Source organism: Lissotriton vulgaris, unplaced genomic scaffold, assembly GCF_964263255.1.
Source record: "Lissotriton vulgaris unplaced genomic scaffold, aLisVul1.2 SCAFFOLD_1162, whole genome shotgun sequence".
In the NCBI taxonomy this organism is placed as follows: Eukaryota; Metazoa; Chordata; class Amphibia; order Caudata; family Salamandridae; genus Lissotriton; species Lissotriton vulgaris.
Window position 1 is genome coordinate 267,511 of NW_028253023.1, and position 26,981 is coordinate 294,491.

The window sequence follows — 26,981 nt, forward strand, 5'->3', positions numbered from 1 at the left end:
CTCACAAAAATCAAGCCTGGCTCTCCTACCGATTGTGCCCCTGCTCGCATCCTTAAAACTCTCTTTTCTTCTTGCCCTGCTACCCCTCTTTCCCTCCTTAATGCTTCTCTTTCCACTGGATTGGTTCCTTCTTCATTTAAGTCTGCTATTGTTTCCCCCATTCTTAAAAAACCTGGTCTTGACTCCTCCCTCCCTTCTAACTTCAGGCCCATCTCGCTCCTTCCCTATCTTGCTAAAATTCTTGAATCCTACGTCACTTCCTGTCTTTCTTCTTATATCGAGCAGAACCACCTCCTTGCTTCCCATCAAGCAGGTTTCCGTTCGGGTCATTCGACCGAATCTGTGGTGCTCGCCGTTCTCAACGAGCTGAAAGCCAAGGCTGACACCAACTCTCCCCAAGCTTTGGTTCTCCTCGATCTGTCCGCTGCGTTTGACACGGTCGACCATAACATTCTTTTGTCAGCGCAGCGGGCATTCGAGGCCCTGCCCTCTCCTGGATCACGTCCTTTCTAACAGGACGCTCACAAGCTGTCCACCTCCCCGGCTTTTCTGCTCTTCCCCTCCCGGTGCCCTGTGGGGTCCCCCAAGGTTCCTCCCTCTCCCCTCTTCTTTTCAACCTTTACATTCACCCACTTATTTCTTCTCTCCTTGAGCTGGGGGTCTCTGTGTATAACTACGCAGACGACCTCCAGCTCGTCTTTGATCTTTCTTCCTCCTCTCACTCCCTATCTTTTTTTCGCTCCACCATGGTTTTTATTTCTGGGTGGATGAGCGCCAATCACCTCAAGCTCAATCCAGATAAGACTGAGCTTGTCCTGACCGGCGGCTCATCCAGCCCTTGGTCCTCCGCTTTTTGGCCCCCTACTCTTGGCCCCCCTCCCACCCCGGTTCCCTCCGTCAAAACATTGGTCATTAAGGTCAGCCAGGACCTGTCCATGCATGGCAAGGTCAGTGCTGTAGTGTCTTCCTGCTTCCTCTCCCTTCGGTTGATCCGAAAAATTTCCCGTTTCTTTTCCCTTGACTCTCTTAAAATCATCATTTCTGCCCTCATCACTTCCCGCCTTGATTATGGAAATAGCTTGTTCGTGGGTATCCCTGCCTACGAAACTCGCCGCCTTCAAGCAATCCAAAATCAGGCTGCCCGTCTCATCTTTCACTTGCCTAAAACTCACCACATCACTCCTGTCCTCAAATCTCTTCACTGGTTACCCATCCTGCAGAGATCCTTGTTCAAACTAGGGTGTCTTGTCTTTCGGGCTCTTGATCGCTCTGCACCGACGTTCATCAACTCTCTGATTTCCACCCACACCCCTGTCCGCACTCTCCGATCATCTTCCTCTGCCTTCCTCACTGTTCCCCGTTTCCGCAAAACTCGCACTGGTGGAACTAGATTCTCTGTTCTTGCACCCCGGTTTTGGAATTCCCTTCCTCTCTCGATGCGTTCTATTCCTATCTTTTCACACTTCCGTAAAGCGCTCAAAACATTCCTGTTTGCCCAGGCCTACCCCCGCTAACCTCCTCGGCCCTGTTTGTTCTGTTCCTTAGAGCTCTCAGCGCCAGGAAGCCGTTTGGCCATCGTGCGCTCTATAAGTACTTTCATTCATTCATTCATTCATTCATTCATTCATTCATTCATTCATTCATTCATGGTGCTCTAGCATGAGCTGAGCCTGTCTGCAGCTTTCGGAACCAAGTCCCTTAGCTGTTCTGGGATATTGCCATACCATATACTCTTAAGTGCATTATAATCCTCGGAGTTACTTGCTAACTTTGGTTTGGCTTTATCAAAACATGTCGTGTAAGGTGTCATACGCTTTGGAATACTACCCCCTCGCCAGTTCTGGCGACGGGGGTAGCATTCCACCCTTCTAGAGGGAGAAGGCATGTTACTTTGCTTAAACGCGGTTAAATCTAACCAGAGCCTCAGCATCACAAAATGGATGCTGCTGCCACCGACACAAGTCTGGCCTCCTGCTGCTGACTGAAACTCCGGTAGGGGAGGCCTGGACAAATGGTATCCTGTCACAGGGAGGTGTTACACCACCCCAGACAGGAGATAGTGGATTGGGGCAGGGAGGGCTGAATGAAACTAGACACTGCCCAGGGCGCACAAGGCATCCCATGCATAGTCCAGTTCAAACCAGTGCTGGGGCACTCCAGCCCCAGCTCTGGCGCGAAACGGGACAAAGGGAAAGGGGTGTAACCACCCCCTTCCTGGTTCCCACCCATAGGAGGGACCTAGCAGGTGATCCAGCCCCTTGATTTGGAATAAAGGTAGGAGCTGTGCCAATGCAAACTAGATCATCCTGACTGAAACTTTGAAACGAAACTCTGGACCCTTCGACATCCTACTCAACGTAGAAGACTGAAGGATCTCCCTCGTGGTCAAGGAGTGGCCACCCTGTGCAAGCAGGCACCATCAGCGCATCAAGACTTCCTTTGCCGTTGCTCCCGCCGGAGCTCGAACGACAGAGACCGACAAGATCTGGACTCCCAGACTTCCAACAGCCTGATCCAGAGTCCTAGCAAAGCTTAGACCTGTGGAGGCTACGTGAGACGTGGGACTGGCCAATCATGAAAAGTCGACGAAGTGCTTCCTGTGCAGCTCCCGAGGCTCCCTCAACGCTGTGCTTTGGGGTTTGAGAAGCCCCACCCCCCAGCAGCCTGTGCTCCAAAGATCACCTCTCCACACTCTCCGAGTGCTGCGTGGGGCCCTTTTGCACTTTTCCTGCTCGACGCCTTGTCTGGTCACTTGCCCGTTGGCTAGTGGCCTCTGTGACGACAAACCTACGATTTTGAACTGCTGGTTTGGTTGCTCCAGACTGGCCCTAGCTCCCCTGAAAAGGAGCCACCGATCTGACCCTCTCGGTCCGATCAAGAAGACATATTCGAGTCCTGCGTGGGTTGCCTTTGCCAAGGCTTGGTGACTCCGATTCGAGTACCGACACCGCCGGCAGCAAGAGCCTTCGTGGGACAGCTCGTGTTCACCAGCTGGTCATCCTCGATCCTTTCTGGTCCACGTGGCAGTGGATACAACCTACTCGACAGCACCTGATCGCAACACGACATTGCCTGGTTCCGTCCTGGTTCCATCCTGGTCACTGGCTAGTGACCCACACTCTGTCCCCTCTGCTTTCAGGTACTCTTCATCTTCGATCCACCCTTGGATCCAACCGGACTCTTCTCTCCTGGCCTCCTGCAGCATCTTTTCCTCCAGGCTCCATAGAACTTCACGAAGAAACCCGACACACCTTGGCACCTATGCACCCGCTTCCTGTGGGTGAGGTAATGATATAACTCCGGTGCTCCTGTAGTGGTTTACACCTCTAGTGTCCTAGTTTTAAGTGGCTAAGTTCTAGTCCAGTACACAAAAACAGTTCCCAACAGGTATCATGTAGAGACAATTAAATAATGTATGCAATCTGCATTACAAAAAGGGAAACAAGGAGTCACTGTGGTTTTTTTGAAAAAGGCAGTATTATTCACCAATGTACATAAGGAGAGGTCTTTCACATGGCAATACAGTTAAACAGCACTGTATAGAACAGATCTTGTGACAACCCAGTGGCACTTGGTGCAAGGTGCTATATACAATAAGTGAAGTGAAGGTGCAAGTGCTAAAGTGGACAGCGTGATCGACGCATGAACATAAGTATATACATCAATTGGTGGCTCAACAGAAACAAGTTGTAATCACTTTAAAATACAATTGTGGTTTCAACAGGAGCACAAATTGTGATATGCGTCATGTAATTTATGCTGTCTTGTCGACGGCGTTTCGATCCCTTCTATTTGGAATCGTCATCAGGACAGGGTTGTCGATGGGACCAGTGCTGTGGGCGAGAAAGGGGTAATTAGGGGTGGGCAAGGCAGGGCGAAGGGGAGGGGGGCGGGTTAGGGGGGAGGGGGGGGGCGTTTTGCGGAGGAGGAGGAACATTGATTGCCTAGAAGAGACAGGGTGGGGGTGTAAATTAGGAGTGACTAGGGTATGTGCACTGATGAGGAGATATGGCCAGGTGAGTTGGTGCAGGTAAGTGAAGGGACAAGGAAGGCAATGGAAACAAGGGGGGAAAAAAGGGGGAGGGTAAAGACTTACAGTAGCACCCAAGCGAGGGCGTGTGGGTCGCTGCGGTCCAAGTGGTCGTTCAGAAGTCGACGGCTGCAGGGGAACAGAAGGAGGGGGGGGTGGGGATCAGAGCCAGATCATAATGAAAGGAGGGGCTCGAGAAACGAAACTCGGATTAGGTGAAATTACCTGATAGTAGAATCAATCTGCTCAGCGGGCGGGATATGCGGCGCCTGCGAGGAAAAGTGGCAGGGGTCAGAGAGAGCCGGTAGCGAGGCAATCGTTACGTAATGCCACATGGCGAACGCACAAAATGTGCCGTGTGTGGGCGTACCTGTATGGATCAGGGCGGCAGAAGGCACATGGGTCTCTTCTAACGCGGGGCTGTTGGCAGTAAATGCTGGAGCTCTCTACGCCGGTACGGAGCCACATATAAGTATAGATAGGGCGGGGAGGGCGACAGGAGAGGTGGGGTAAGGGGCGTGTCTCTGTGTTACCACGGTGACAGAGGCAAACAGGAAGTTACGAGGAGGAGGAAGTGAAACAGGCTGAGTCGGATCGTAGTCATGGCGATACTAACAGACAGGGCGTACTAAAGGGGCTTAATAGCAGGACGGAACCTGCATGAATGTAATCGCCAGAGTGGAGAGCAAGGCGAGATCATAAACGCAATAGTCAAAGACAAGTACAAGAAATATAAAATTATATACACTCTTAAGGTTACACAGATTGTGAATACGGGGTCGGGCCAAAGTGCGCCTGAAGTGGAGTGTATTCACAAAGGAAAGGGTATCCAGTTGGATGATTGGTTTAAAACCAGTGGGATATTTAACATCATATTAGATTCAAATGTCATGGGCGAAGGAAGCAGCAATAAAGATTACAAATAGTACAGGTCCAGCTGGATACACGGTTTAAAACCAGAAAGTTAAAAACATATCCATAATCAAGTAGAGTAGTCAGGGGAATAGAGTTGTTCGAGCGAAATATGCAGAATATACATTTAGAGAGTTACATAGTTTGTAAATGCAAGAACTGGCACAATTCCGAGTGGGTTGGGGTATATTTACAAAAGATGATGGTGCGTACTATTGATAGAGGCAAATGATCCAGCAATGGAGATTATAAATAACTGGGATCCAATTGGGTATATGGTTTTAAACCCAGAAAGTTAAATATACATCGATGATCCAACTGATAATCAAGGGAGTGGATTTTAGATAGTGATAGTGTTAGTCCACTCATCAAGAGTATTGAGCCCATGGTTGACCGATACTCTTGATGAGTGGACTAACACTTAACTTTCTGGGTTTAAAACTATATACCCAATTGGATCCCAGTTATTTATAATCTCCATTGCTGGATCATTTGCCTCTATCAATAGTACGCACCATCGTCTTTTGTAAATATACCCCACCCCACGCGGAATTGTGCCAGTTCTTGCATTTACAAACTATGTAACTCTCTAAATGTATATTCTGCATATTTCGCTCGAACAACTCTATTCCCCTGACTACTCTACTTGATTATGGATATGTTTTTAACTTTCTGGTTTTAAACCGTGTATCCAGCTGGACCTGTTCTATTTGTAATCTTTATTGCTGCTTCCTTCGCCCATGACATTTGAATCTAATATGATGTTAAATATCCCACTGGTTTTAAACCAATCATCCAACTGGATACCCTTTCCTTTGTGAATACACTCCACTTCAGGCGCACTTTGGCCCGACCCCGTATTCACAATCTGTGTAACCTTAAGAGTGTATATAATTTTATATTTCTTGTACTTGTCTTTGACTATTGCGTTTATGATCTCGCCTTGCTCTCCACTCTGGCGATTACATTCATGCAGGTTCCGTCCTGCTATTAAGCCCCTTTAGTACGCCCTGTCTGTTAGTATTGCCATGACTACGATCCGACTCAGCCTGTTTCACTTCCTGCTCCTCGTAACTTCCTGTTTGCCTCTGTCACCGTGGTAACACAGAGACACGCCCCTTACCCCACCTCTCCTGTCGCCCTCCCCATCTTTACTTATATGTGGCTCCGTACCGGCGCAGAGAGCTCCAGCATTTACTGCCAACAGCCCCGCGTTAGAAGAGACCCATGTGCCTTCTGCCGCCCTGATCCATACAGGTACGCCCACACACTGCACATTTTGTGCGTTCGCCATGTGGCATTACGTAACGATTGCCTCGCTACCAGCTCTCTCTGACCCCTGCCACTTTTCCTCGCAGGCGCCGCATATCCCGCCCGCTGAGCAGATTGATTCTACTATCAGGTAATTTCACCTAATCCGAGTTTCGGTTCTCGAGCCCCTCCTTTCATTATGATCTGGCTCTGATCCCCGCCCCCCCCCTCCTTCTGTTCCCCTGCAGCCGTCGACTTCTGAACGACCACTTGGACCGCAGCGACCCACACGCCCTCGCTTGGGTGCTACTGTAAGTCTTTACCCTCCCCCTTTTTTCCCCCCTTGTTTCCATTGCCTTCCTTGTCCCTTCACTTACCTGCACCAACTCACCTGGCCATATCTCCTCATCAGTGCACCTACCCTAGTCACTCCTAATTTACACCCCCACCCTGTCTCTTCTAGGCAATCAATGTTCCTCCTCCTCCGCAACCCCCCCCTCCCCCCTAACCCGCCCCCCTCCCCTTCGCCCTGCCTTGCCCACCCCTAATTACCCCTTTCTCGCCCACAGCACTGGTCCCATCGAAAACCCTGTCCTGATGACGATTCCAAATAGAAGGGATCGAAACGCCGTCGACAAGACAGCATAAATTACATGACGCATATCACAATTTGTGCTCCTGTTGAATCCACAATTGTATTTTAAAGTGATTACAACTTGTTTCTGTTGAGCCACCAATTGATGTATATACTTATGTTCATGCGTCGATCACGCTGTCCACTTTAGCACTTGCACCTTCACTTCACTTATTGTATATAGCACCTTGCACCAAGTGCCACTGGGTTGTCACAAGATCTGTTCTATACAGTGCTGTTTAACTGTATTGCCATGTGAAAGACCTCTCCCTATGTACATTGGTGAATAATACTGCCTTTTTCAAAAAAAACACAGTGACTCCTTGTTTCCCTTTTTGTAATGCAGATTGCATACATTATTTAATTGTCTCTACATGATACCTGTTGGGAACTGTTTTTGTGTACTCGTTATACCCATCCCAACGTGGTCTATGGGTCCTCTCCTGTTCTTCTTACACATAAGTTCTAGTCCAGTCGGAAGTCTCCTAAACCTATCACTTTCTGATTTTTACGCACCATTGACTTGTATGGTAAACGCGGTTGCCTATAGACACTGCACCCGCATCCTGTGGGCCTCCTATGTCCTAACCTTCGTTAGTCCAGTTTAGGCCCAGCGATTCCCTAGGCCTTACCATTGTTCGTGACGTGGCACTTATACCACTTTCTTAATATATGGTTTGAGTGGCCACCCGGCCTATCCATAATTGTGCAGCTTATTGTATGTTACATTGATTCTTTGTTTAACGCTTGTGCTTCTGTGCTCATAAAGAGTATAGAGGATTATTCTAGAAATAAATACATATATTTTGTAATATATAACTTGTGTGCTGTTCTTTTATTTGGTATTTAAAAGGATTGCATATGGTAAAACAGCTGGCTTCACATTCCCTCTTGAGTTTAGCCTAAGACTGCTTTTGTCCATGCTACCACTAGGATAGCTGGTCTATAAGGTTGACTAACAACCAATCACCATAAGGGTCGTTTGGACTAGTGCACGGTGCTCACTAGAATAGTGATCATCGTATACCAGGCCAACTTCTCACACTCCCGTATCGCCCTTTCCGTCTCCTTTTCTCCTTCTTTCATATCTTCCCTCTGCTCCCTCTTTTACCCCTTGCTTCTTTTCTAACCCCATCATCCACATGAGCCCTCTTCCCTTCTTCCCGCCACCCTCCTTTCTACCTCAGATGACCCCTCGCTCCGTCGCTCTCTTTTGTCGCGTCCCTAAATTATCCGAAAGTTCGCGAGCAGCAGCAGTGAGCACCGCACCAGCGGAAAGAGGGGGTAACATCACCCTGACAAAGGCTTCAAATTAAATGAATGTTCGGCTAAGCCCTTACCTGGGATGTGACGCGGCGGCCGAAGGACGAGGGTGTGCGGGGAGAGGAGCCCCCTTGGCCCCCACACCGAGCTCAGCTCCGGTCTCTGCCCTCTCTGGTGCTCCCCAGCCTCCTCCCTGTCCCTACCCCCGCTCCGGTCCCCGCCCCCGTCTCGTCTTCTGGTCACACTCCCTGGCAGTGTCTGCCGAGGGCACCGGCTGGTAAGTTCTCAAATACGAGCAAAACCACTTCAATACACGGTGTACACCCCTCCTTCGAGCATGACCACCAACAAGTGCTGGCAGCTGAGAAACAAAGTAAGTGCCATCAAAGCCCACATGATCCGACGGAGACGCCAGTAAGGTCAACTCCCAACCAGCCCCCGCGCCCTGCATGCCACATGGAACCAGCCCCACTCTCTAGTCATCTTAGTCGATCTAAGCAGTCCCCACATCCAACCAAAATAAGACCCATTATCCAGTATTAAAGGTGTCTTTCATAGATTCACATGCCTGAATCATTCCCCGTCGTCGAGACGGGAGCCTCCGGTACATAGAAAAGTAATGTCCTATAGACATACATAGAGAAAAATAGGCCTAAGGTCCTCCCCTTAGTAGCCTATCCTTGTCCTTATGTAAAAAGGACCAAACTCTTAGAGCCAGCCAATCAGCTAACACCTCCCTCTAGAACCTTCCTGTCAGGAGCCTCAGTCCCTCAGATTTTCTACCGCACGTTGTGCTAAGGGAGTCTCCCCTGAGCTCTGCTCAGATTCTGTGTTTTTTCACTTAATTTACAATAATTTTGCTTTCTACTATGGATTACCTTCACAGATGAATGAAAGAATTTTATTTTAAAGCCTGCGCTTCTTGTTCCAGAAGGTTGCTTTGCTCTGTTCCTCACACTCACAGGCCAAAGGCTGCAAGGTATGTTGCACTTTCTCAAGTAATTTCTTGAGGAGTCGTGAAGAGAGACTTTTAATATTGTTCAGACCAGAAAGGAGGTTTTTATTTTCTCCAGTTACTGCTATGAGGCGTGGCCCTCAAAGTCCAGGAGACCTCTAAAGAAGAGAATCTCCTCAGACTCATTCCTCAGGGGACCGTCCTGAGAAGGCCCTAAAAAAGACCGCTCAAGGGTCTTCCGGGCGCAGTCCTTCAAAAATCTCCTCACTCTGTGGAAAAGGAGATTAAAGGACTTGCTTTTGGAGAAAAAATCAGGTAAAAAGACGACTTCTGAGCCGTCAAAATCACCTCCACTGGTCATGGGATCATTCAGAAAGGCGTCTTCTATACCTCCTAAGGTAAAGACTAAGAAGCCAACATCGTCAACTGGATCGTCGATGACAAAACCACCATCATTGCCTATGACAGCCTCTTCGTCTACGATGGCCTCGTCTACGCTGGCCTCGTCTACGATGGCCTCGTCTACATTGGCACGTCGACGAGAGCGTCGACGACGACGAGTGCGTCGACGACGAGTGCGTCGACGACGAGGGCGTCGACGACGAGAGTGTCGACGACGAGAGTGTCGACGACGAGAGTGTCGCCGACGAGAGTGTCGCCGACGAGAGTGTCGCCGACGAGAGTGTCGACGACGAGAGTGTCGACGACGAGAGTGTCGACGACGAGAGTGTCGACGACGAGAGTGTCGACGACGAGAGTGTCGACGACGAGAGTGTCGACGACGAGAGTGTCGACGACGAGAGTGTCGACGACGGAAGTGTCGACGACGGAAGTGTCGACGACGGAAGTGTCGACGACGGAAGTGTCGACGACGGAAGTGAGAGCGTCGACGAGAGTGTCGACGAGAGTGGACGAGAGTGTCGACGAGAGCGGACGAGAGTGTCGACGACGACAGCGAGAGCGTCGACGGCGAGAGCGTCGACGACGACTGCTTGTCTATATGACGGCCTAGTCTATGACGGCCTCATCTACAAAGGCTAGTCTATGACGGCGTTGACGGCCTTGTCTACGACGGATCGTCTATGGAGTCGACTGCTCGTCTATGACAACCTGTCTACGGTATCGACGATGGCCTCGTCTACGACGGCCTCATCTACGAAGGCTCGTCTACGATGGCTCGTCTACGATGGCATAGTCCCGACGACCTCGTCTATGACGGCCTGTCTACGGCGGCCTGTCTACAGCGTCGACAAGGGCCTAGTATACGATGGCCTAGTCTACGATGGCCTAATCTACGAGGGCCTGGTCTACGACGGCCTAGTCTACGTGGCCTAGTCTTCGAGGGCCTAGTCTACGATGACCTAATCTACGATGGCCTCGTCTACGATGGCCTCATCTACGATGGCCTCGTCTACGATGGACTCGTCTATGATGGCCTCGTCTATGATGACCTCATCTACGACGGCCTCATCTACAAAGGCTAGTCTCCGACGTTGTCGATGACTGCTCGTCTACGACGGCATGGTCTATGGCGGCGATCTCGTCGAAGGGCTCGTGGACGAAGGAAGAAATCCGCCAATTCTGGAATCTCTTCTAAGGTGGTAGAGAGGGCTGCTCAACGTTTTAAGATCCAATAACCTCTCAGGAAGAGGCCTGTCTCTTGTTCGTCATCGAAGAACCCTTCAAGAAGGCAGTAAGGTCAATACTGATTATCTATTACCCATAGTCAGGAACGGTAAGGGTCATGATGTACCCCTCCTCTGTATCACTGGTGATCCCTCAGTTGGATAAGACGTATAAGGCGCCAGATACAGCACCGGCGTGTTTCACAGGAACATCCTAAGCCGGACTCCGTGGTGACACAGGCGGCCCAGAAGAGCTCCGGGACTCCTTCGGTCCCGTTGTCGCCTCCTCCTGATAAGGAGGGAATAAGAGTGGACGACATTGGGAACAGGCTTTCCCCAGCGAACGCTCTAACGCCCTTGGGACGCTATTGTGAACAATTGTGAGCACACATGCCCCATACCAAAGTGGAGTCTGCTAGATGGTGAAGCATCGGCGTCAAGCCATAGACTGCGCGAGGAATATCGCTATGACAGGGTTCCACCAGTTGGCTGGAGCAGCAGTCTTGCGGATCCAAGGAGGGCCCTTTCCGTCCTGAGGTGCGAACAACGTTTTTTGGGACAAACCATATGATAGCCAGTTACTATTTGGCACAAAAAGTTAACGAAGCAGACAATGCAAGAGCTTTGGCCACTCTTCAGTATAGGAACCAGTCCTTTAGTAGAAATGGAGGAAGAAGACGGTCTTCCTACAGAGGAAATTATCAATTCGAGTCTTCCTGCTCTTCAGGCCAGAATGGACTGCGATGCCCTCGGCGCCAACAATAGCAAAACAAGCGCTCTTCTTTTGCGAAGTTGTCCTTTCAGGGAGAGGACAGCGGAGATATCAAAATTTACAGCTGCTTCTTCGAGAGATCTGGATTATGCTGTAGAAAGGAGCTATGGCGAGAATACCTCCTCATGAGGGAAAAGGATTTTATTCCTGCTTCCTTTTGATCCAAAAAAAAAAAAAAAAAAAAAAAAAAAAAAAAAAAAAAAGATAAGCGGTGGAGACCAATCTTAGATTTCAGAGCCATCAACAAATTCCTACGGAAGCATTCGTTTCGCATGATAATCCAGGAGGTCTTGCAAACAGGACGCTTACTCCCATGTCCCAATTCACAGGAATAGCTAACCGTACTTACGATTTGCAGTAGTGGGCAGACGCTTGCAGTTTCGCGTTCTGCCTTTTGGGCTCAAGTCTGCGCCGCAAACATTCAAGAAATACCGTTCCCCGGTGGCGGCATATCTCAGACACCAAGTCTTTCAGTATCTGAATGACTGGCTGGTCAAGGCTTCATCCTTAGAAGATGTGTCCAGGTCTTCCAACGCCTGTTTTCAGCTTTGATTGCTTGGATCTCACCCTCAATCAAGAAAACGCCTATTTTCAGCTTTGATTGCTTGGATCTCACCCTCAATCAAGAAAAATCGGTCCTAAAACCTTTTCACTACATAAGTTTCCTAGGTGCAACCCTGGACACACGGTCAGCAAAGGTTTTCCCTTCCAGAGAGTGATTGTGTATCCTCCTGATTCCTCACTGTCAACTACGAATGAGACCTCTACAGGAGGCGCTCTAGAAGCAGTGGGTCCACTGCACAGGGTCATCTGACGACCACATAAAAAATGAATTCTCATATGGCCGGAGCCCTACAATGGGGGATATCATCTCAAAACCTGTCTCAAAGCTCGTCATTCCTACTTCCGGCTGTTCCTCATGTCGTCACAAAAGGCGTCTCTTTGGAAGGCTCTGGAGTTTTTTTCTGCAAGAGCTACAGATATGTGGAAGGTGGTCTCCTATGGAGAAGAAACTACATATCAATCTGCTTGAACTATGGGCGGTCTTCCTGGCCCTTCAAGCTTGCCTGCCAAAAATAGGACGGACAATGAGCTCACAAAGGTGTTGTGCAGCCAGAAAACATCGTCACACGAGTGGGAGCTTGTCCAACAAATCATTGGCCAAATCTTCTCCAGATAAAGCACGCAGCAAATTGATCTATTTGCAACGAGAATGAACGCCAAATGCCCACACTTCGCAAATTGGCAACCCCAGTCAGGGTCCCTAGGGAATGCATCTCCAATCGCATGGCGCAACGTCTTTGCGTAGGCCTTTCCGCCACTCCCGATGCTTCCCATGGTCTTCACTAAAATTTACTTGGAGCCTTGTATTCTGATTTTAATAGCCTCAATTTGGCCGAGGCAACATTGGTTCAAAGAGCTCCACCGTCTATCCCTGGAGCCACCGGCCCACCTGCGCCAGTACCTATCCCTGCTTACAATGAACTATAATCAAGTTCAACGTCCGGATCTGAAGTCTCTCAAGTTAGTCTCCTGGCCCCTGGGTTCAGAGTTCCACCATCTGAATATTCCACAAGACTGTGGACATTCTTACCAGAGCAGGGGCGGATACACCTAAACATATTCCCTGAAATGGAAGCGCTTTTGTGTTTAGGGTGCAGATCACGGAAATTGGCCTTTCTCCACGTCACCGGAGCAAATATTGCCTTATCTATTACATCCGGCACAGTCGGACCTAGCCCACTCCTCCAGTAAAGTACACTTAGCAGCAATATCTCGTTATGAAATAATTTCAACGAGTCCATCGCTCTGGTCAAGCGGGTTGATTAAGCAAGTTCTAAAACGATTATACAGATCTTTCCCGCCAGTAAGGATGTTGCCACCTCCTGGCATCTCAATGTGGTTCTTAACCAGCTCATAAAACATCTGTTTGAACCAGTACACAGAGCTGACCCAAAGTATGTCTCGTGGACAATCCACACCCCTCCTGGCGCTCAAATCCGCAAGGAGGGTCAGTGAGCTACAGGCGGTTTTGTATCCAGGATCCTTTTCTGCAGTTTAATAGAGACTGGGTGACTCTGAGATCCACTCCTAGGTTTATCTCAAAAGTTCAGTCGAACTTACACCTAAATGAACCTGTGGTTATGCGTTCCTTTTTTCCGAACCACAGCACGGCAGCTGAGAGATCGCTGTTTTTTTCCTTGGATCTCAAGCAATGTTTACAGTTTTACAGTGACAAAACGAAAACATGCAGGAAATCTAACCAGCTATTACGAACTTACAGCAGACCTAGGAAGGGTCTACCGCTTGCCAAGCAGAGCATCTCCAAATGGAATTCTGCAGCCATTGCTTTCTGCCATGACCAAGTTGGACAGCCATTGCATTCCAAAGTGAGAGCGCTCACCATGAGAGCTATGTCCACTTCTATGGTTCTCATTCACATTACAGGGCGACAACATGGAAGTCGCCGCATACCTTTACTAGGCAATTCTGCCTGGATACGGAGCTGATGAATGATGCAGCAGTGGGACAAACAGTGTAACGCCATCTATTTCGGTAAGGTGTAACGCCATCTATTTCGGTAAGGTGAGCCTTCCTCCGTCCCTCCATCCTACCCTGGTATGCACATTTCTTTAGTGTTATTTATTGTGGATACCTAGTGATGGTTCATGCTCTAGTGATGGTTCATGCTCGCAGGATGTCTTATCTAAGGACTTCTATATGCTGTTCCATCAGAAATGTGCACTCTGCATTGCTTGCTACTCTGATTCAGGCATGTGAATCTATGAAAGACACCTTTAATACTGGATAAGAAATGAGTTACTTACCTGTAACTACAGTTATCCAGTATTGGTGTCTTTCATAGATTCACATGCAACCCTCCCGCCTCCCCTGGAAGGACTCACCTATCTCTCTATCAGTGCTACGCCTACTTAGCTTGGTGCGTACGAAAATCTGAGGGACTGAGGCTCCTGACAGGAAGGTTCTAGAGGGAGGTGTTAGCTGATTGGCTGGCTCTAAGAGTTTGGTCCTTTTTACATAAGGACAAGGATAGGCTACTAAGGGGAGGACCTTAGGCCTATTTTTCTCTATGTATGTCTATAGGACATTACTTTTCTATGTACCGGAGGCTCCCGTCTCGACGACGGGGAATGATTCAGGCATGTGAATCTATGAAAGACACCAATACTGGATAACTGTAGTTACAGGTAAGTAACTCATTTCTTAACACCTACTTTCCTACAACCCCCGTGTCTGAGTAAACCCAACCCCCATATCTACCCACCCTCTCACAAACAAACCTTACTATCAGCACAGATTCCCTCATAGCCATTCACCACATGCAACCAAAGCAATACCAACCAAAATTCAGTTTCAAGGTACACCAACCCCAACGGCCTGAACTCCCATCCGCAATTGCCCCCTTGCCCAAGCAATATCCCATAGTGACTCCACGTTCAAAAAAGATCAAACCACCAAATGGACTGACATCGAGGCAAGCTCTTCCCAAGCTACTCATTGCATAAAAACAAAATAACACCTTTCTACGCTAACAGCTAATGAAGACCACCCTATGTCTGAGATTCACCTCAACAAGCACCTACATCTCTGCAAGGTCAAACCCAGGAGGTCCCCAAGTCCAAGCAAGCATCCCCCAACCATTTCCCCACCCTGCCATAGCACACATCAACACCCACTGCCAACGGTGGCCACCCCCACATCTGGGAAAAACCCCACACAGGTGTATGGCCACACATTAGCAGCCCCAAGCGCAAACAAGCTCCTCTCAACTATTTCCCACATACAATAACAAGAATTTGCAATGCAATAGGTCTTGCATTATTAACGTTTGGGCTTTTGGCATTGGTAAATAAGGCAACACCAATAGCTCAAACTTTAATAATGCGAGACCTATTGCATTGCAAATGCTTGATTTTAAAGGTTATTGAGCCATGCTCCTACAAAAAGACCCGGTTTAAGGAATTAGGAGCAGCCTTTAAAATCTGGAAGCAGGTTCGCAAGTATTTGAAAATCGGGAAAATTCTTTATTTCACTCCCATTGAGGCAACACAGCTATTACAACCCATTTTCTGGGCTACGATTATGGGTAGGTGGAAATTAAAGGGAATTTCGATTATTGATGATTTTTATGATAAAGGCAATCTTTGCATCTTTTGTCAGTTGAGGCAAAGGTATGGATTGTCAAATAGAGATTTTTTTTAAATATCTTCAGTTACTGGATTATCTAGATAAGAAGAAAATGCAGCCAGGTGATACAGAGAAAAAGGATATGATTGAAGTCATTAAAAGTAGACAGAAAATAGGATGTCTTTAGGGGAATCTTGTGGAATTGCAAGGGGATTATCTGGAAGAGCAGGATAAGAAATTGAATCGGACGTTAGGGCAGGGCGAGGGGCTGTTACAAAAATAGATTGACATTGCAGGGGAAATATTGATTTAATCAAGTCTTGGGTCCCATCATTATAAAACCATCTTCAATCTATAGCACACCCCCCTGAAGATGCTAAAGTGGGGTCGCACTAACGACGGTAAATGCTTTAGGTGCGGAACCGAGGCTGCCGGCCACCTCCATGTTTTTTATGCATGTACCAAACTGCACCCCCTACTTTTGGGGATAGAAAATTTCTTAACCTCCGTAACTGGGGTAGAAATCGTGCTAACCCCGATATTCATGCTGTTAGGTTTGGCAGAGGAACCATTGGCTAGTCATGATACACCAAAGGTTGGATATATTATTTTTATGGCTATCGCTGTAGCACAAGTCTGTATCACCTTGGCATGGCTGCAGAAAGAATCGCCCTCTTTTGAAATGTGGAAGGCGAGGTTTTTAGCCTTCTTCCGTTTGGAGCACAATCTATATTCCCTTAAGAGTCCTTGTAGAAGTAACCTGGGTTTAAAAGTATGGGGAGCCATTGCAGACTATGTGAATGATGAAAGGGGAAATCAATGATTTATACAGTTTCTGTGTGGTTAGTTTTCTTTGTTTATCTTATCATACCCTTCAGTTTTTGATTACATTGTCTATTCATTTATTTATTTATTTTTCCTTTAGTATTGTACTGCTTTGTTTGTAAATGACTGTATTTTGGGGGGGACCTCGTTTAATATGTAACATGAACTTGCAATATTACGTATGTATGATTTATTTCATTTTTTATGCTTAAGATATATTGTAATTGACATTAATTATTGCTTCACACTGATATCATGGCCTAATAAAATAAGATAAAAAGAACTTGAACATGAGCATCTCTTTAGAGAGCTGTTAAATTAAACTATTTGAAACAATTAGAAGGCATCTAGTCCCTCTGAAAGAACTATCTTAATTTAAGACTCACTCCATCTTAATAGAACTATGCCGATAATTTATCGGTGCCTTTGCACATGGGTGCACAAAGCAGAGAAGGTGTGTAGAGCGTGGATGATTGCCATGGTTTGTTTCTGGAGGTCTGAGCACTTTTGATGGCCCTATTCCATTGGGATCATAAGCCTGCCTTCTATTTTCTTCTGTACTCTTGAGTAGTGTGCGCATCTTCACCGACCTGGTCATGGTAAACCTTTTTAAGCAAACAGATTTATAATCATATCATTTAATTTATGTGATTTGGATTCTAAGTGTTGGTAATGTGAGCACATACTTGTTGATGGAAAGAGTTGTTTGACTGTTTGAAGCCTGCCTTCTATTTTCTTCTGTACTCTTGAGTAGTGTGCGCATCTTCACTGACCTGGTCATGGTAAACATTTTAAGCAAACAGATTTATAATCATATCATTTAATTTATGTGATTTGGATTCTGAGTGTTGGTAATGTGAGCACATACTTGTTGACGGAAAGAGTTGTTTAACTGTTTAATGCTGCTCCTCCATGTATATTATGTGGCACAGGTAAAGCACTTTCTTTGACTGCAGTATTTACTTTCACAAGCCTTACATAGTGTACTAGTTCTCACAGTTTGTATTTATATGATGTGTTTTAAATCCTCTAATAATAGCAATACACATACATAATATGACCGCTTTAATGTGCATGGTCTACAGTATTAGATCCAATTCCCTCTGTTCCAGATGCATGAGTAATCCTCAAATGTCCATCATCTATGTGCGTCACCTCCCGTTCTAATATAAAGGGTGGCTGGAGTGATCATCTTCCAGCCCCACCACCCATTCCGCCATATTAATCTTTCAGTTCCCTCTCATCCTCCCCATATATTTTCCATTTTTTTCATACACTCTTGTGCTTTATAGATTACTTTTTCCATCACCTTACAAAAATCCATTCCTGTTTCCCAGTTATCATGTGTCTGGGTAGTACCGGAACCCCACCTTTGCGCTATATCATGGTTGCCACCAGGCAGCCAATATTTATAAGTGGTTTGTGATACTTTGTGTGATCCTTTGGGTCCCACACCCCTAAGATTACCAGCTTTGGCATAAATTCCAGGCGGCACCCCTGTTACTTCCTCCAGTTATGTGGCCATTGCCTCCCAGTACATTTTGAATGTGGGGACAGCTACAAAGTGCCACAAGGTTCCCTCTGAACCGCATCCCCTAAGGCAGACTGCACTATCTGTTTGTCCCATCCTATGTAGCAAAGAGCTTGTGTAGTATACTCCATGACTTTTATTGCTACCTTTGCTGGAAATTCCAAGGCCTCCTGCCAATCATTCTTCTCCAAACCTCCCAGGTCCCGCTCCCATTTGCCCTACAGGGCCAGTAGATCGGGCTGGGTATTCCTCATTAATGTACTGTATGTCAGTGAAATCAGTTTTGTTTGCACCCATCCGTTTAAGAGCATAGTCTCAAACGGCGAGTCCTCCTGCGTTTCCTCCCCTAGCAGTACACAGCTTTTAAAGGTGTGGCACACCCTTGCATGATTCAGCCACTGTTTCAGACATTTGGTACTCTCTACGTAGATGAGAGAAGGGGAGCACCCCATTTGCGTCCCATACATCTGGCGGGGTAGATAAATCAATGGCATCCCAGCCTGTAAATCCCTGCAGTGCTGTCACTGGCCCAAGTCTGGAGCCCTCCGATAATGGTGTTTTGGAAGTCAATCTGTGTTTCTACCCCATTTTCTTAGTCTGATATTTCCACGTCCCCACTCCCGTCCTTGTCACTGGGCACATTGTTGGTGATAGTGTGCTCCGTATAGTGCGTTAAGGTAGCCCTTACCTCTCATTTCTGCCAAGTCTCATCTGAACACTGTGTCCTCCCAGTCTGTGTACTGCCAGTCATTTACCGCAATCACTTGCGCCGCCTCATAATATTTTCGTACATAAGGAGGGCGCAATACCCTCCTCTTATTTTTAACTTTGGAGTACCCTCAAGGCTATCCGGGGTTGTCCTCCCGCCCACATCAAAGATCAGACCAATGAGTCTAGCCTCTTAAAGAATCCCTCCTGATTCCTTTAGAGGCCATTTTGGAGAATATAAACAAATCTCTGGATTGTTACTATCTTTTACATTACAGCTCTGCCCAGCAATGAGATTGGCTGTGATTGCCAATGCTTCACTTCCTGTTTTAATCTCCTACATTGGGGTTCAGGGTTGGCTTCATAGAATAAGTTGGGAGTGTTGGTTGTCCAGATCCCCAGGTATCTGAATACTTTTCACTATTTTGAAGTATAAGATCCGTTGATCATCTGTCTCTATCTTTAAGACCTTCCTACATGACAGCCGCATGAGCTCTCTATTGCAAGACATAATGTGGGTTTACCAAGAACATACTGGCGCTTAGAGCCTGCCTATTTTCAACCATTGACTGGCATTCCTGTCACTGGCATTTGCCTGCTTCTTATGTTTGTTCCAGCTGGTCAATATTGCGTTTGACCCTCCTATAGAGCTTTGTCTCCTTACCTTCGCTTTTGATTGGCTGGCTTTTAAGCATTTACTGCTTAATATTCAAGCACTATTTGTTTCTTTTCTGTTGAGCACTCAAGAGAGAACATGTGCACTCATGAGAGAACATGTTTTTCTAGCTGTCTCCCTCATGAACATCTCTTCCCTGCACTTTGTGTTGCTTTCTGTTGTCTGTGTGCTTCTCCTGTTCATCTCCGTGTTGAGCTCTCCCTCATTTACCCCCATTGCTTTCTTGCCCATAAGCTTCTCCTCTGCCCACTCCACGTTGCTCTCTCGCCTTTTGCTTCTCTTTTTCCCACCCCTCCCTCCATGTTGCATCCACCACCTGCATCCTCCTCTCTCACCCTCTGCTTTTCTTCCTCAGCCATGTACTGCTCCTATTATTTGTTCGCTCTTGTACTTCCCTCACCCACTCCATGTTGCTCTCTCGCCTGTTGTTTCTCCTCCACCCTTTGTACCCTCTGTATTGCTTCCGCCACACTGTTTCTTCCCTCACCCGCTTTTTAAAAATTGCAATCTGATTTTTTCTTCTTCATTTTTTTAGTTACCAATCCAACTATGATTGGTAACTAAACAGCCCCCCCTCGCATTATTTTGCAAGTGTGCACAAGTCTAGTGCACACAACTATAAAAGAAAGCCTGTCATCCACGCCAGTCTTTCTTTCTTTTTGTTTCTTATACTTTAGTTCTGGTTGCACAGCATTGGTGAAGCTTTGCAGCATGGCTAAAAGCCATTGGCAATGCCATTAGGTCCCAAAAGTGATACTTATTGACTGTGCCATTGCATGTTTTAAATCTCAACTGAAACCCTGCTATGTTTATTTAATGTTACTGCTTTGTGTTCAATCTAGGAAAAAGACATCAACATGGTGGAGCACTGTCGCTGGTTGCCTCTCTGTGGGAAGTCCTATGTTCTTTCGCTCAGGTGCTCAAGAATTTGGAGAACCTGGATGGTGGAAACTTGTGCACAACAAGCCTCCAGCAATGAGACCAGAAGGAGAAATATTTTGTGCCTCCGGACTGAAAACAAAAGGTACTATCTATATCTGAATAACATATCAAGTTGATTGCGGGGTATGTCCTGCTCAATGGAGATGACCTTACCTTGGATTAACATTGAGTGCCTAACTTAAACATATGTTCCTTAGAGTTTGGTTCAGTTTCTAGTAACTCCAAACATCCAATTTTTCCTGATCCAAGCAAATGTTTTTTTTTTTTTTAAGTAGACTTCTAAAAGGTAAGCTCTTATAATAAATTTCAGACATGCGATGACAATTTTGTTTCGACTAGTGCTTTAAAATATCAGTGGCATCTTCACTTGTTATGTGCTTTTCTGAAAAACCTTCATGGTCGTTTTTAGATCACGTCAAAAACAAATGAAGTTGAGCAAGGAACCTTGCATGAGGCCTTCCACCATTCAGCATTTTCTGTGAAAAGATGGAGCCCTTCAATTCCAAAGATTGTTCTTGGAGCATTTTTTATTAATTCTGAAAACAGGAAAAGGATTATCTAAACCATACACAGAAACAAATTCGACAGCAGATGCCACTAAAATCTAGGACCTCCAAATTTTTTTGATTATTCTATACATTTTCAGGTCTATAACTTTGGATGTGTTTTAGTTTAAAATGATGTTCTGATAATCATGTATTTGCAATGAAATTCAAAACGCGCTTGTATTCCTTTAGTTTGATTTCTTTGAAAAAGTTATCCATCATTGAGCATGCTTTTTTTGACTCAGTTGACTGTAACAAAAACCACAGATGAGGCAAATTGATGTTATTCTGCGTAGGATTGCTTCCATTGTACTACAATAAGACTGTCTCTTGTAGAAGGACCACCTGGCAAGTATTTTTAATTAATTTAAGTGGAAATCCATTTTCCTTAATTGCTCCTGTGAATCCTTTGTCTGTTATTTCTGGGCTGTACAAACAAGCTGTGGTAGTGGAGTGCTCTAGCCGCTCAGCTTTCTTGAAAGCTAGTCTGTCAATGTTGAGAGAAGTGTAATGGCCTGTGATTTGCTGGTGCATAGTTTCCCAGGCTGCCACATTGATGATTACCTGCAGAGGAAACATCGAAATCAGGGTAAGCTTGTTGTTCACTCAACAGCTGTATTGTATGCTAGTTCTTCCAGCAGTTCTTATAAATCTCTTGTATGCCCCTTGATTTCTGCTGCTTAGGTCTACTGGAATCCAACAGCTTCTCTTGATACTCTTATTATTTTCACTGGTGCAATATCAAGGAATTGTATCCTTTGAGCTTGTACCATGCTACATGTGAAATGCGAGTCTGCCCAGGATGCAATACTCCTGTGTGTCTTGTCAGCCATGATCTATTGGGTGCTGCTGGAAAATTTGCAGCCAGTATAGGGAAACAATGGCCAATGACCAATAACCATTGCAGACTTGCGAGCACTGACCTCATAAACGCATCATTGTGCATGTGAATGAACAGAGGTGCAGCAAGTGTGATGTGGGCCGTCGTACAAGCAAGTAAAACAGGTCCTCCTGGAAATCAGGTAGGTACGAACATCACTCATAATTGTGGTGAAGGGAGCCCCTCAAATCACTGGACCACAGTGCCCCTGCACCTGCTGCACCAGTGATAGGTATGCCCATGTGAGTAAAATTTGATAAAATCAGTGAGTACTTTTGTCTCAAAATGCAAAAATTACACCAGAAATAATGGTTACAAGGAAGTGGGGCTAAGGTGAATTCTCATCCATCAGTTAGAAACATAAGCAGAATTGATCTTATTTTATAGAATTGACCCAAGGAGTGAGATGCAGAACTTCTGAGCTATTAGGAGCATTTAAACTGTCCTTTATGAACTGGTTAGCTCTGAGTGCAGTGCTTCAAATTTTCTGTGAGAGTGCCCTTCATAAACTTGGGAATTACCTTATTACTGAGGGGTAATAGAAGCAAGCAGGGAGAGGAAATTCAGCAAATAAAATGAAAGCAAAAGAAAGGCATGCGGAAATGAAAGAGAGAAAGGAACATGAGAGAAAGAAAATGGGGAAAGAAAATAAGAGAAGGGAAGAATAGAGGGCATGAAAGAGGCATAAAGAAATGAGCAAAAAGTGAAGAACAAGAATGAGGAACTGTTGAAATAAAAATAAAGAGGCCAAGCATGACCAATGCCAGGAGTATAATTCTGAGTGAAACACTTCAAGAAAAAGATTGAAAAAAAGAGAGAAAGCCGGGAAGGAAAGAAAGAACTTGGGAGTGAGAAAGAGTTAGAGGCTGCAACGTGCAGTGAGAAATGGGGCTAATAGAACTAGGTGCAAAAGAAGGTTCTGATTTAGAGCAAGAGGCAGACGAGTTAAAAAGGGAAGTCTATGGAGATAACAGCTGTATCTAGTGATTTGTTCAAGAAGGTCAGGGTGGGAAAACTGAGGAGGAATGGGCTTTTTTTGTTTGTATGTGTGTTTGTGTCACAATTATTAACATGTGAATATGGGGGAGAGAGAGAGAGAGAGAGAGAGAGAGAGAGAGCGCTAGCTTGGATGTCTGGTACAATCAATAGTTTGGGGAACACATTGTATCCTTGGAGGCTTGTGCGACAATGTAAATGGTAAAAGGAGCCTACAAGGGATTTAATTCACAACAGTCAAGTTATTCAAAGATAAATCAGGGAGTTAGTCCTAACTGAACAAACGCCAAAGTGTCATTACACAACAGCAAACAAAAAGAAGAAATCTTAACATAAAAAATACGGGAGAACCTAGTAGTTTGAAAAGTATATCTTATTTTATATATTTTTTGTAGGAAAAATGGAGTACATGTAGATAAAAACATTCAGCACAAAGTCATGGAGAGAAGTAAAAATCAAATTGACGTAACAATACATGACTATACAACTATTCCAATTAAATTATAAGCAACAAATCTCTTGATGAGAATGTGTATTGCTCCAGAATGACAACGTTTCTTGGGAATAGAGGATGAGGTCAACGTTTCGGTCTGTTTGGCTGTAGTCCTTCAGACCATCTTCAGGATGAGAAAAATTGTGGCTGACAAAATGACTCTTTCTAATAGTAGTGGGCAGCTGCCTAGTACCATACACAAGATCTATGGTTACTGCTGCAGAAGCGTTTGCTGTATTGTAGGAAAATTGATGTTCAAGGCTTGTGGGCTGCTGAAGTCATATCTTAGCATAGATCGCCGCCTAGTGTTGGGTCCGGATGTTTGCACTTTGTTGTCCTGGAAGAGTCTTCGAAGTATCACGAGATAGGTGACTCCTCCCCTGGACTACAGTGCGCATGAGCATCTCCATCTTCAGATTGTTTTTTTCCGCCATTGGGTTCGGATGCTATGCCTCAACTCCAACTTCGGAACCGAAACTTTTCAACTTTCTAAGGCCAAAAGGCCTTCTACCTCGAGGGTATTGTTCTTGTTCGGTAAACCTTTACTCGATAACACTTTCCATCGCGATCCGTTCGTCGACGCGGGCCGTAGGACCTTTTCCACGCCACGTGGGCCTGCTGCCGATGGAAAGGACCCCGTTTAAAAGGTGCCCACAATGTCACTCCAAGGTCCCACATACTGATAAACATACAGTATGCAACAAGTGCCTCTCTCCCGAGCACAACGAGAAAAACTGTCCAGCTTGTGTTCAGTTCCGTTCGAAGAAGACTATCTGGAACCGAAGGGCCGCTAGACAAGAGATGCAGCGACAGGCACCGGAACCGGAGAACATTTTCGAAGACGAACATGACCTCCCAGAAGCGGCGGACTCCGACCTAGAAATTGTCACCGTAGAGGACCAGTCGGACTCCGATGACCAGATCACACCGGGGCAAACCGTGAGTACCAAGCCCCCCTACCCCGCTTCCATCTCAAGACGAGGCTCCGGTCGAAGCATCGCCTAAAGGCCTTAGCCGAGATCGGCAAACTCCTTCAGAGACCCTGCCTTCCGGCTCGGCTCCGAAGACCAAACCCAAGCCTTCTGATACCCCGGGAACGAGCTACACTCTTCCCAAAAAGGCTGCCGAACCGAAAAAGGTTGTCGAGCCGAAGAAAATCGTCTATACAAAAAAGGGCGTCGAAACAAAAAGTGTTGTCGATCCCAAAAGAATAGTCGACCCGAAAAAGGCCGTCAAGCCGAAAAAGAGTGTCGACCTCTATAAAACGGGTCACACTAAAATTCCTGTCGACCCGAAGAAGGCAGCTGAGTCAATGGAAAAAAACGGTCGATCCGAAGAAGGGTATCGAACCGAAAACACCAGTCGACCCGAAAAAAAGTATCGAACCGAAAACACCAGTCGATCTGAAAAAGATGATCGAGCCGAAAAATAGTCGATCCGAAAAAGGTTGTCTAACCAAAGAAGGTCGCCGAATCAAAAAAGGCAGTAAAACCAACAAAACACATTGAACAAAAGGGAGTCGCCGACCCGAAAAAGGTCACTCACCCGAAAACAGCAGTCGAGCCGAAAGATGCTCCACAGCCGAAGGCCCTTGAGCCAAAGACTCATAAACAAGTGACTAAGCCAAAATCATTGGTGCCAAAACGACGGACAGTTGAGGAAGAATTTTTCCACCCTGATCCAGTGGACGGAGAACAACCTACACTGTATATAGACCCTAAAACAGCACGGGTAACATTTTACCACAGGAAGAAGAGACCTTTGGACACTGACACTTCTTCCCCTGTTCCTCCAAAGAAGAAAGACTTTGCAACATCTCCCTCAAAGGCCTTTCACTCCTCCTCCTCCTTTCTTTCCTGACATGCCTTATGTACCTTACTCTCCCTCAAATTATGATGAGACAGAAAACATAGGGGACGATCCTCAAGATAACTTTGTAGAACCTGAGGATCAGGATATACAAGATAACACATGGGATGACCAGAGTGATCCTTATGATACATACGACCCACAACCCATCTCGGACACCTCTACATATCCTACAAAGCCGTTGCCTACTGACGACACCATTGTCTTTAACCAACTAGTGGATAGGGCAGCTAAATATCATAATGTAGACATGCATACTGACCCAATAGAAGAGGATTTCCTATTTGACACTTTTCCAACTTCAGAAAAGAGCGTACGTACACTTCCTATCTTAAAAGGGGTACTAAAACATGCGCCAGACATATTTAAAGATCCAGCCAGAGCACGTGTCCTCAATCCCAGAATTGAGAAAGTATAAAGCAGCCCCTACAGACCCTTCTTATATTAAGTCACAGTTGCCTTTAGGCTCATTAGTGGTAGCAAACGCTCGAAAGCGAGCTAATTCACAAATAACAGGAGATGCTCCCCCTCCTGACAAAAAGTAAAAGATACTAGAAGCCTCAGGCAAAAGAGTGGCATCCCAAGCAGCAAATACTTGGAGAATTGCAAACACACAGGCTCTATTAGCACGATACGATAGAGCACATTATGACCAGCTGGAAGGTTTACTACAACACCTCCCAGAACCCTTTAAAACTAAAGCTAACGACCTAATACAGGAAGGCAAATTTATAACAAATGCTTCCATTAAATGTGCACTTGACGTAGCTTACACAGCTGCTAGGTCCATCAACACTAGCGGATTACTACGCCGGCATGCGTGGCTACGCATTTCCGGATTTAAGAATGAAGTGCAGTCAACCAGCCAGTTAACCAAGACTTTCTGTTTGGCCCTGCAGTAGATCCCATCTTGGAGAAGATGAAAAAAGATACCGATACTGCTAAGTCTGTGGGCGCACTTCAGTTTCAACAATCTAGAAGTTCCTTTTGCTGCTCCTCCTTTCGAGGCTCAGGTAGAGGCAACACATCCCAAACTTCCTCTACATTCAAAAGTAATACCCAGAGCACCTTTAATAAAGGCTCCAACAGAGGAGGTAATAGAGGCAATAATAACAAGGGCAGAGGATGTGGCGGCAACAACACCAGAGCCTCCACCGCCACCAAACAGTGACTTGCTCACACTCCCTCCAGACCACTCAACACCGGTCGGAGGCAGACTAACACAATTCCTACCAGTCTGGAACGCAATTACCACAGACAGGTGGGTGAGACAAATTATCCAGTATGGTTATTGCCTGGAACTCACTTCTACTCCACCCAAACACAGTCCTATGTCCAAAGATCACATCACGCTGTTACAACAAGAGGTAACATCCATGCTAAAAAAGGGAGCCATAGAGCCAGTCCCTTTTCAACACCAAGGGACAGGAGTATACTCCCTATACTTCCTTATTCCCAAAAAGGACGTGTCCCTCAGACCAATATTGGACCTCAGACCTCTGAACCAATACATACTCTAGAGCATTTCCATATGATCACTCTTCAACAAGTACTCCCGTTACTCCAAGAAGGCGACTTCCTCGCTACATTAGACCTCAAGGATGCATACTTTCACATACCTATACATCCAGCTCACAGGAAATACCTCAGGTTCACAATAGGTCAACACTATCAATTCAAAGTTCTACCCTCTGGGGTAACTACAGCACCAAGGGTTTTTACAAAATGCCTAGCAGTAGTAGCAGCATACCTAAGAAGGCAACACATCCAGGTGTTCCCCTACCTGGACGATTGGCTCATAAAAGCCAACTCATACGTACAGTGTGCAAACCACACATCTCAGACAATCCAGCTGCTGCACAGTCTGGGTTTTTCCATAAATTACCCAAAATCACATCTGCAGCCCTCCCACATACAACAATATC

General features: G+C 46.2%; 1 protein-coding gene across 3 annotated transcripts in view; it reads left to right on the forward strand.

Moving 5' to 3' along the window:
• KAT14 (lysine acetyltransferase 14) overlaps positions 1 to 26,981 on the forward strand; it is a 614,848-nt gene that overhangs the window by 198,063 nt on the left and 389,804 nt on the right. For all 3 annotated transcript variants that reach the window (XM_086951254.1, XM_086951255.1, XM_086951256.1), the window contains exon 4: positions 20,174 to 20,355. In XM_086951254.1, the coding sequence (XP_086807380.1) occupies positions 20,174 to 20,355 (182 nt within the window). The remainder of the gene's footprint in view (positions 1 to 20,173; positions 20,356 to 26,981) is intronic.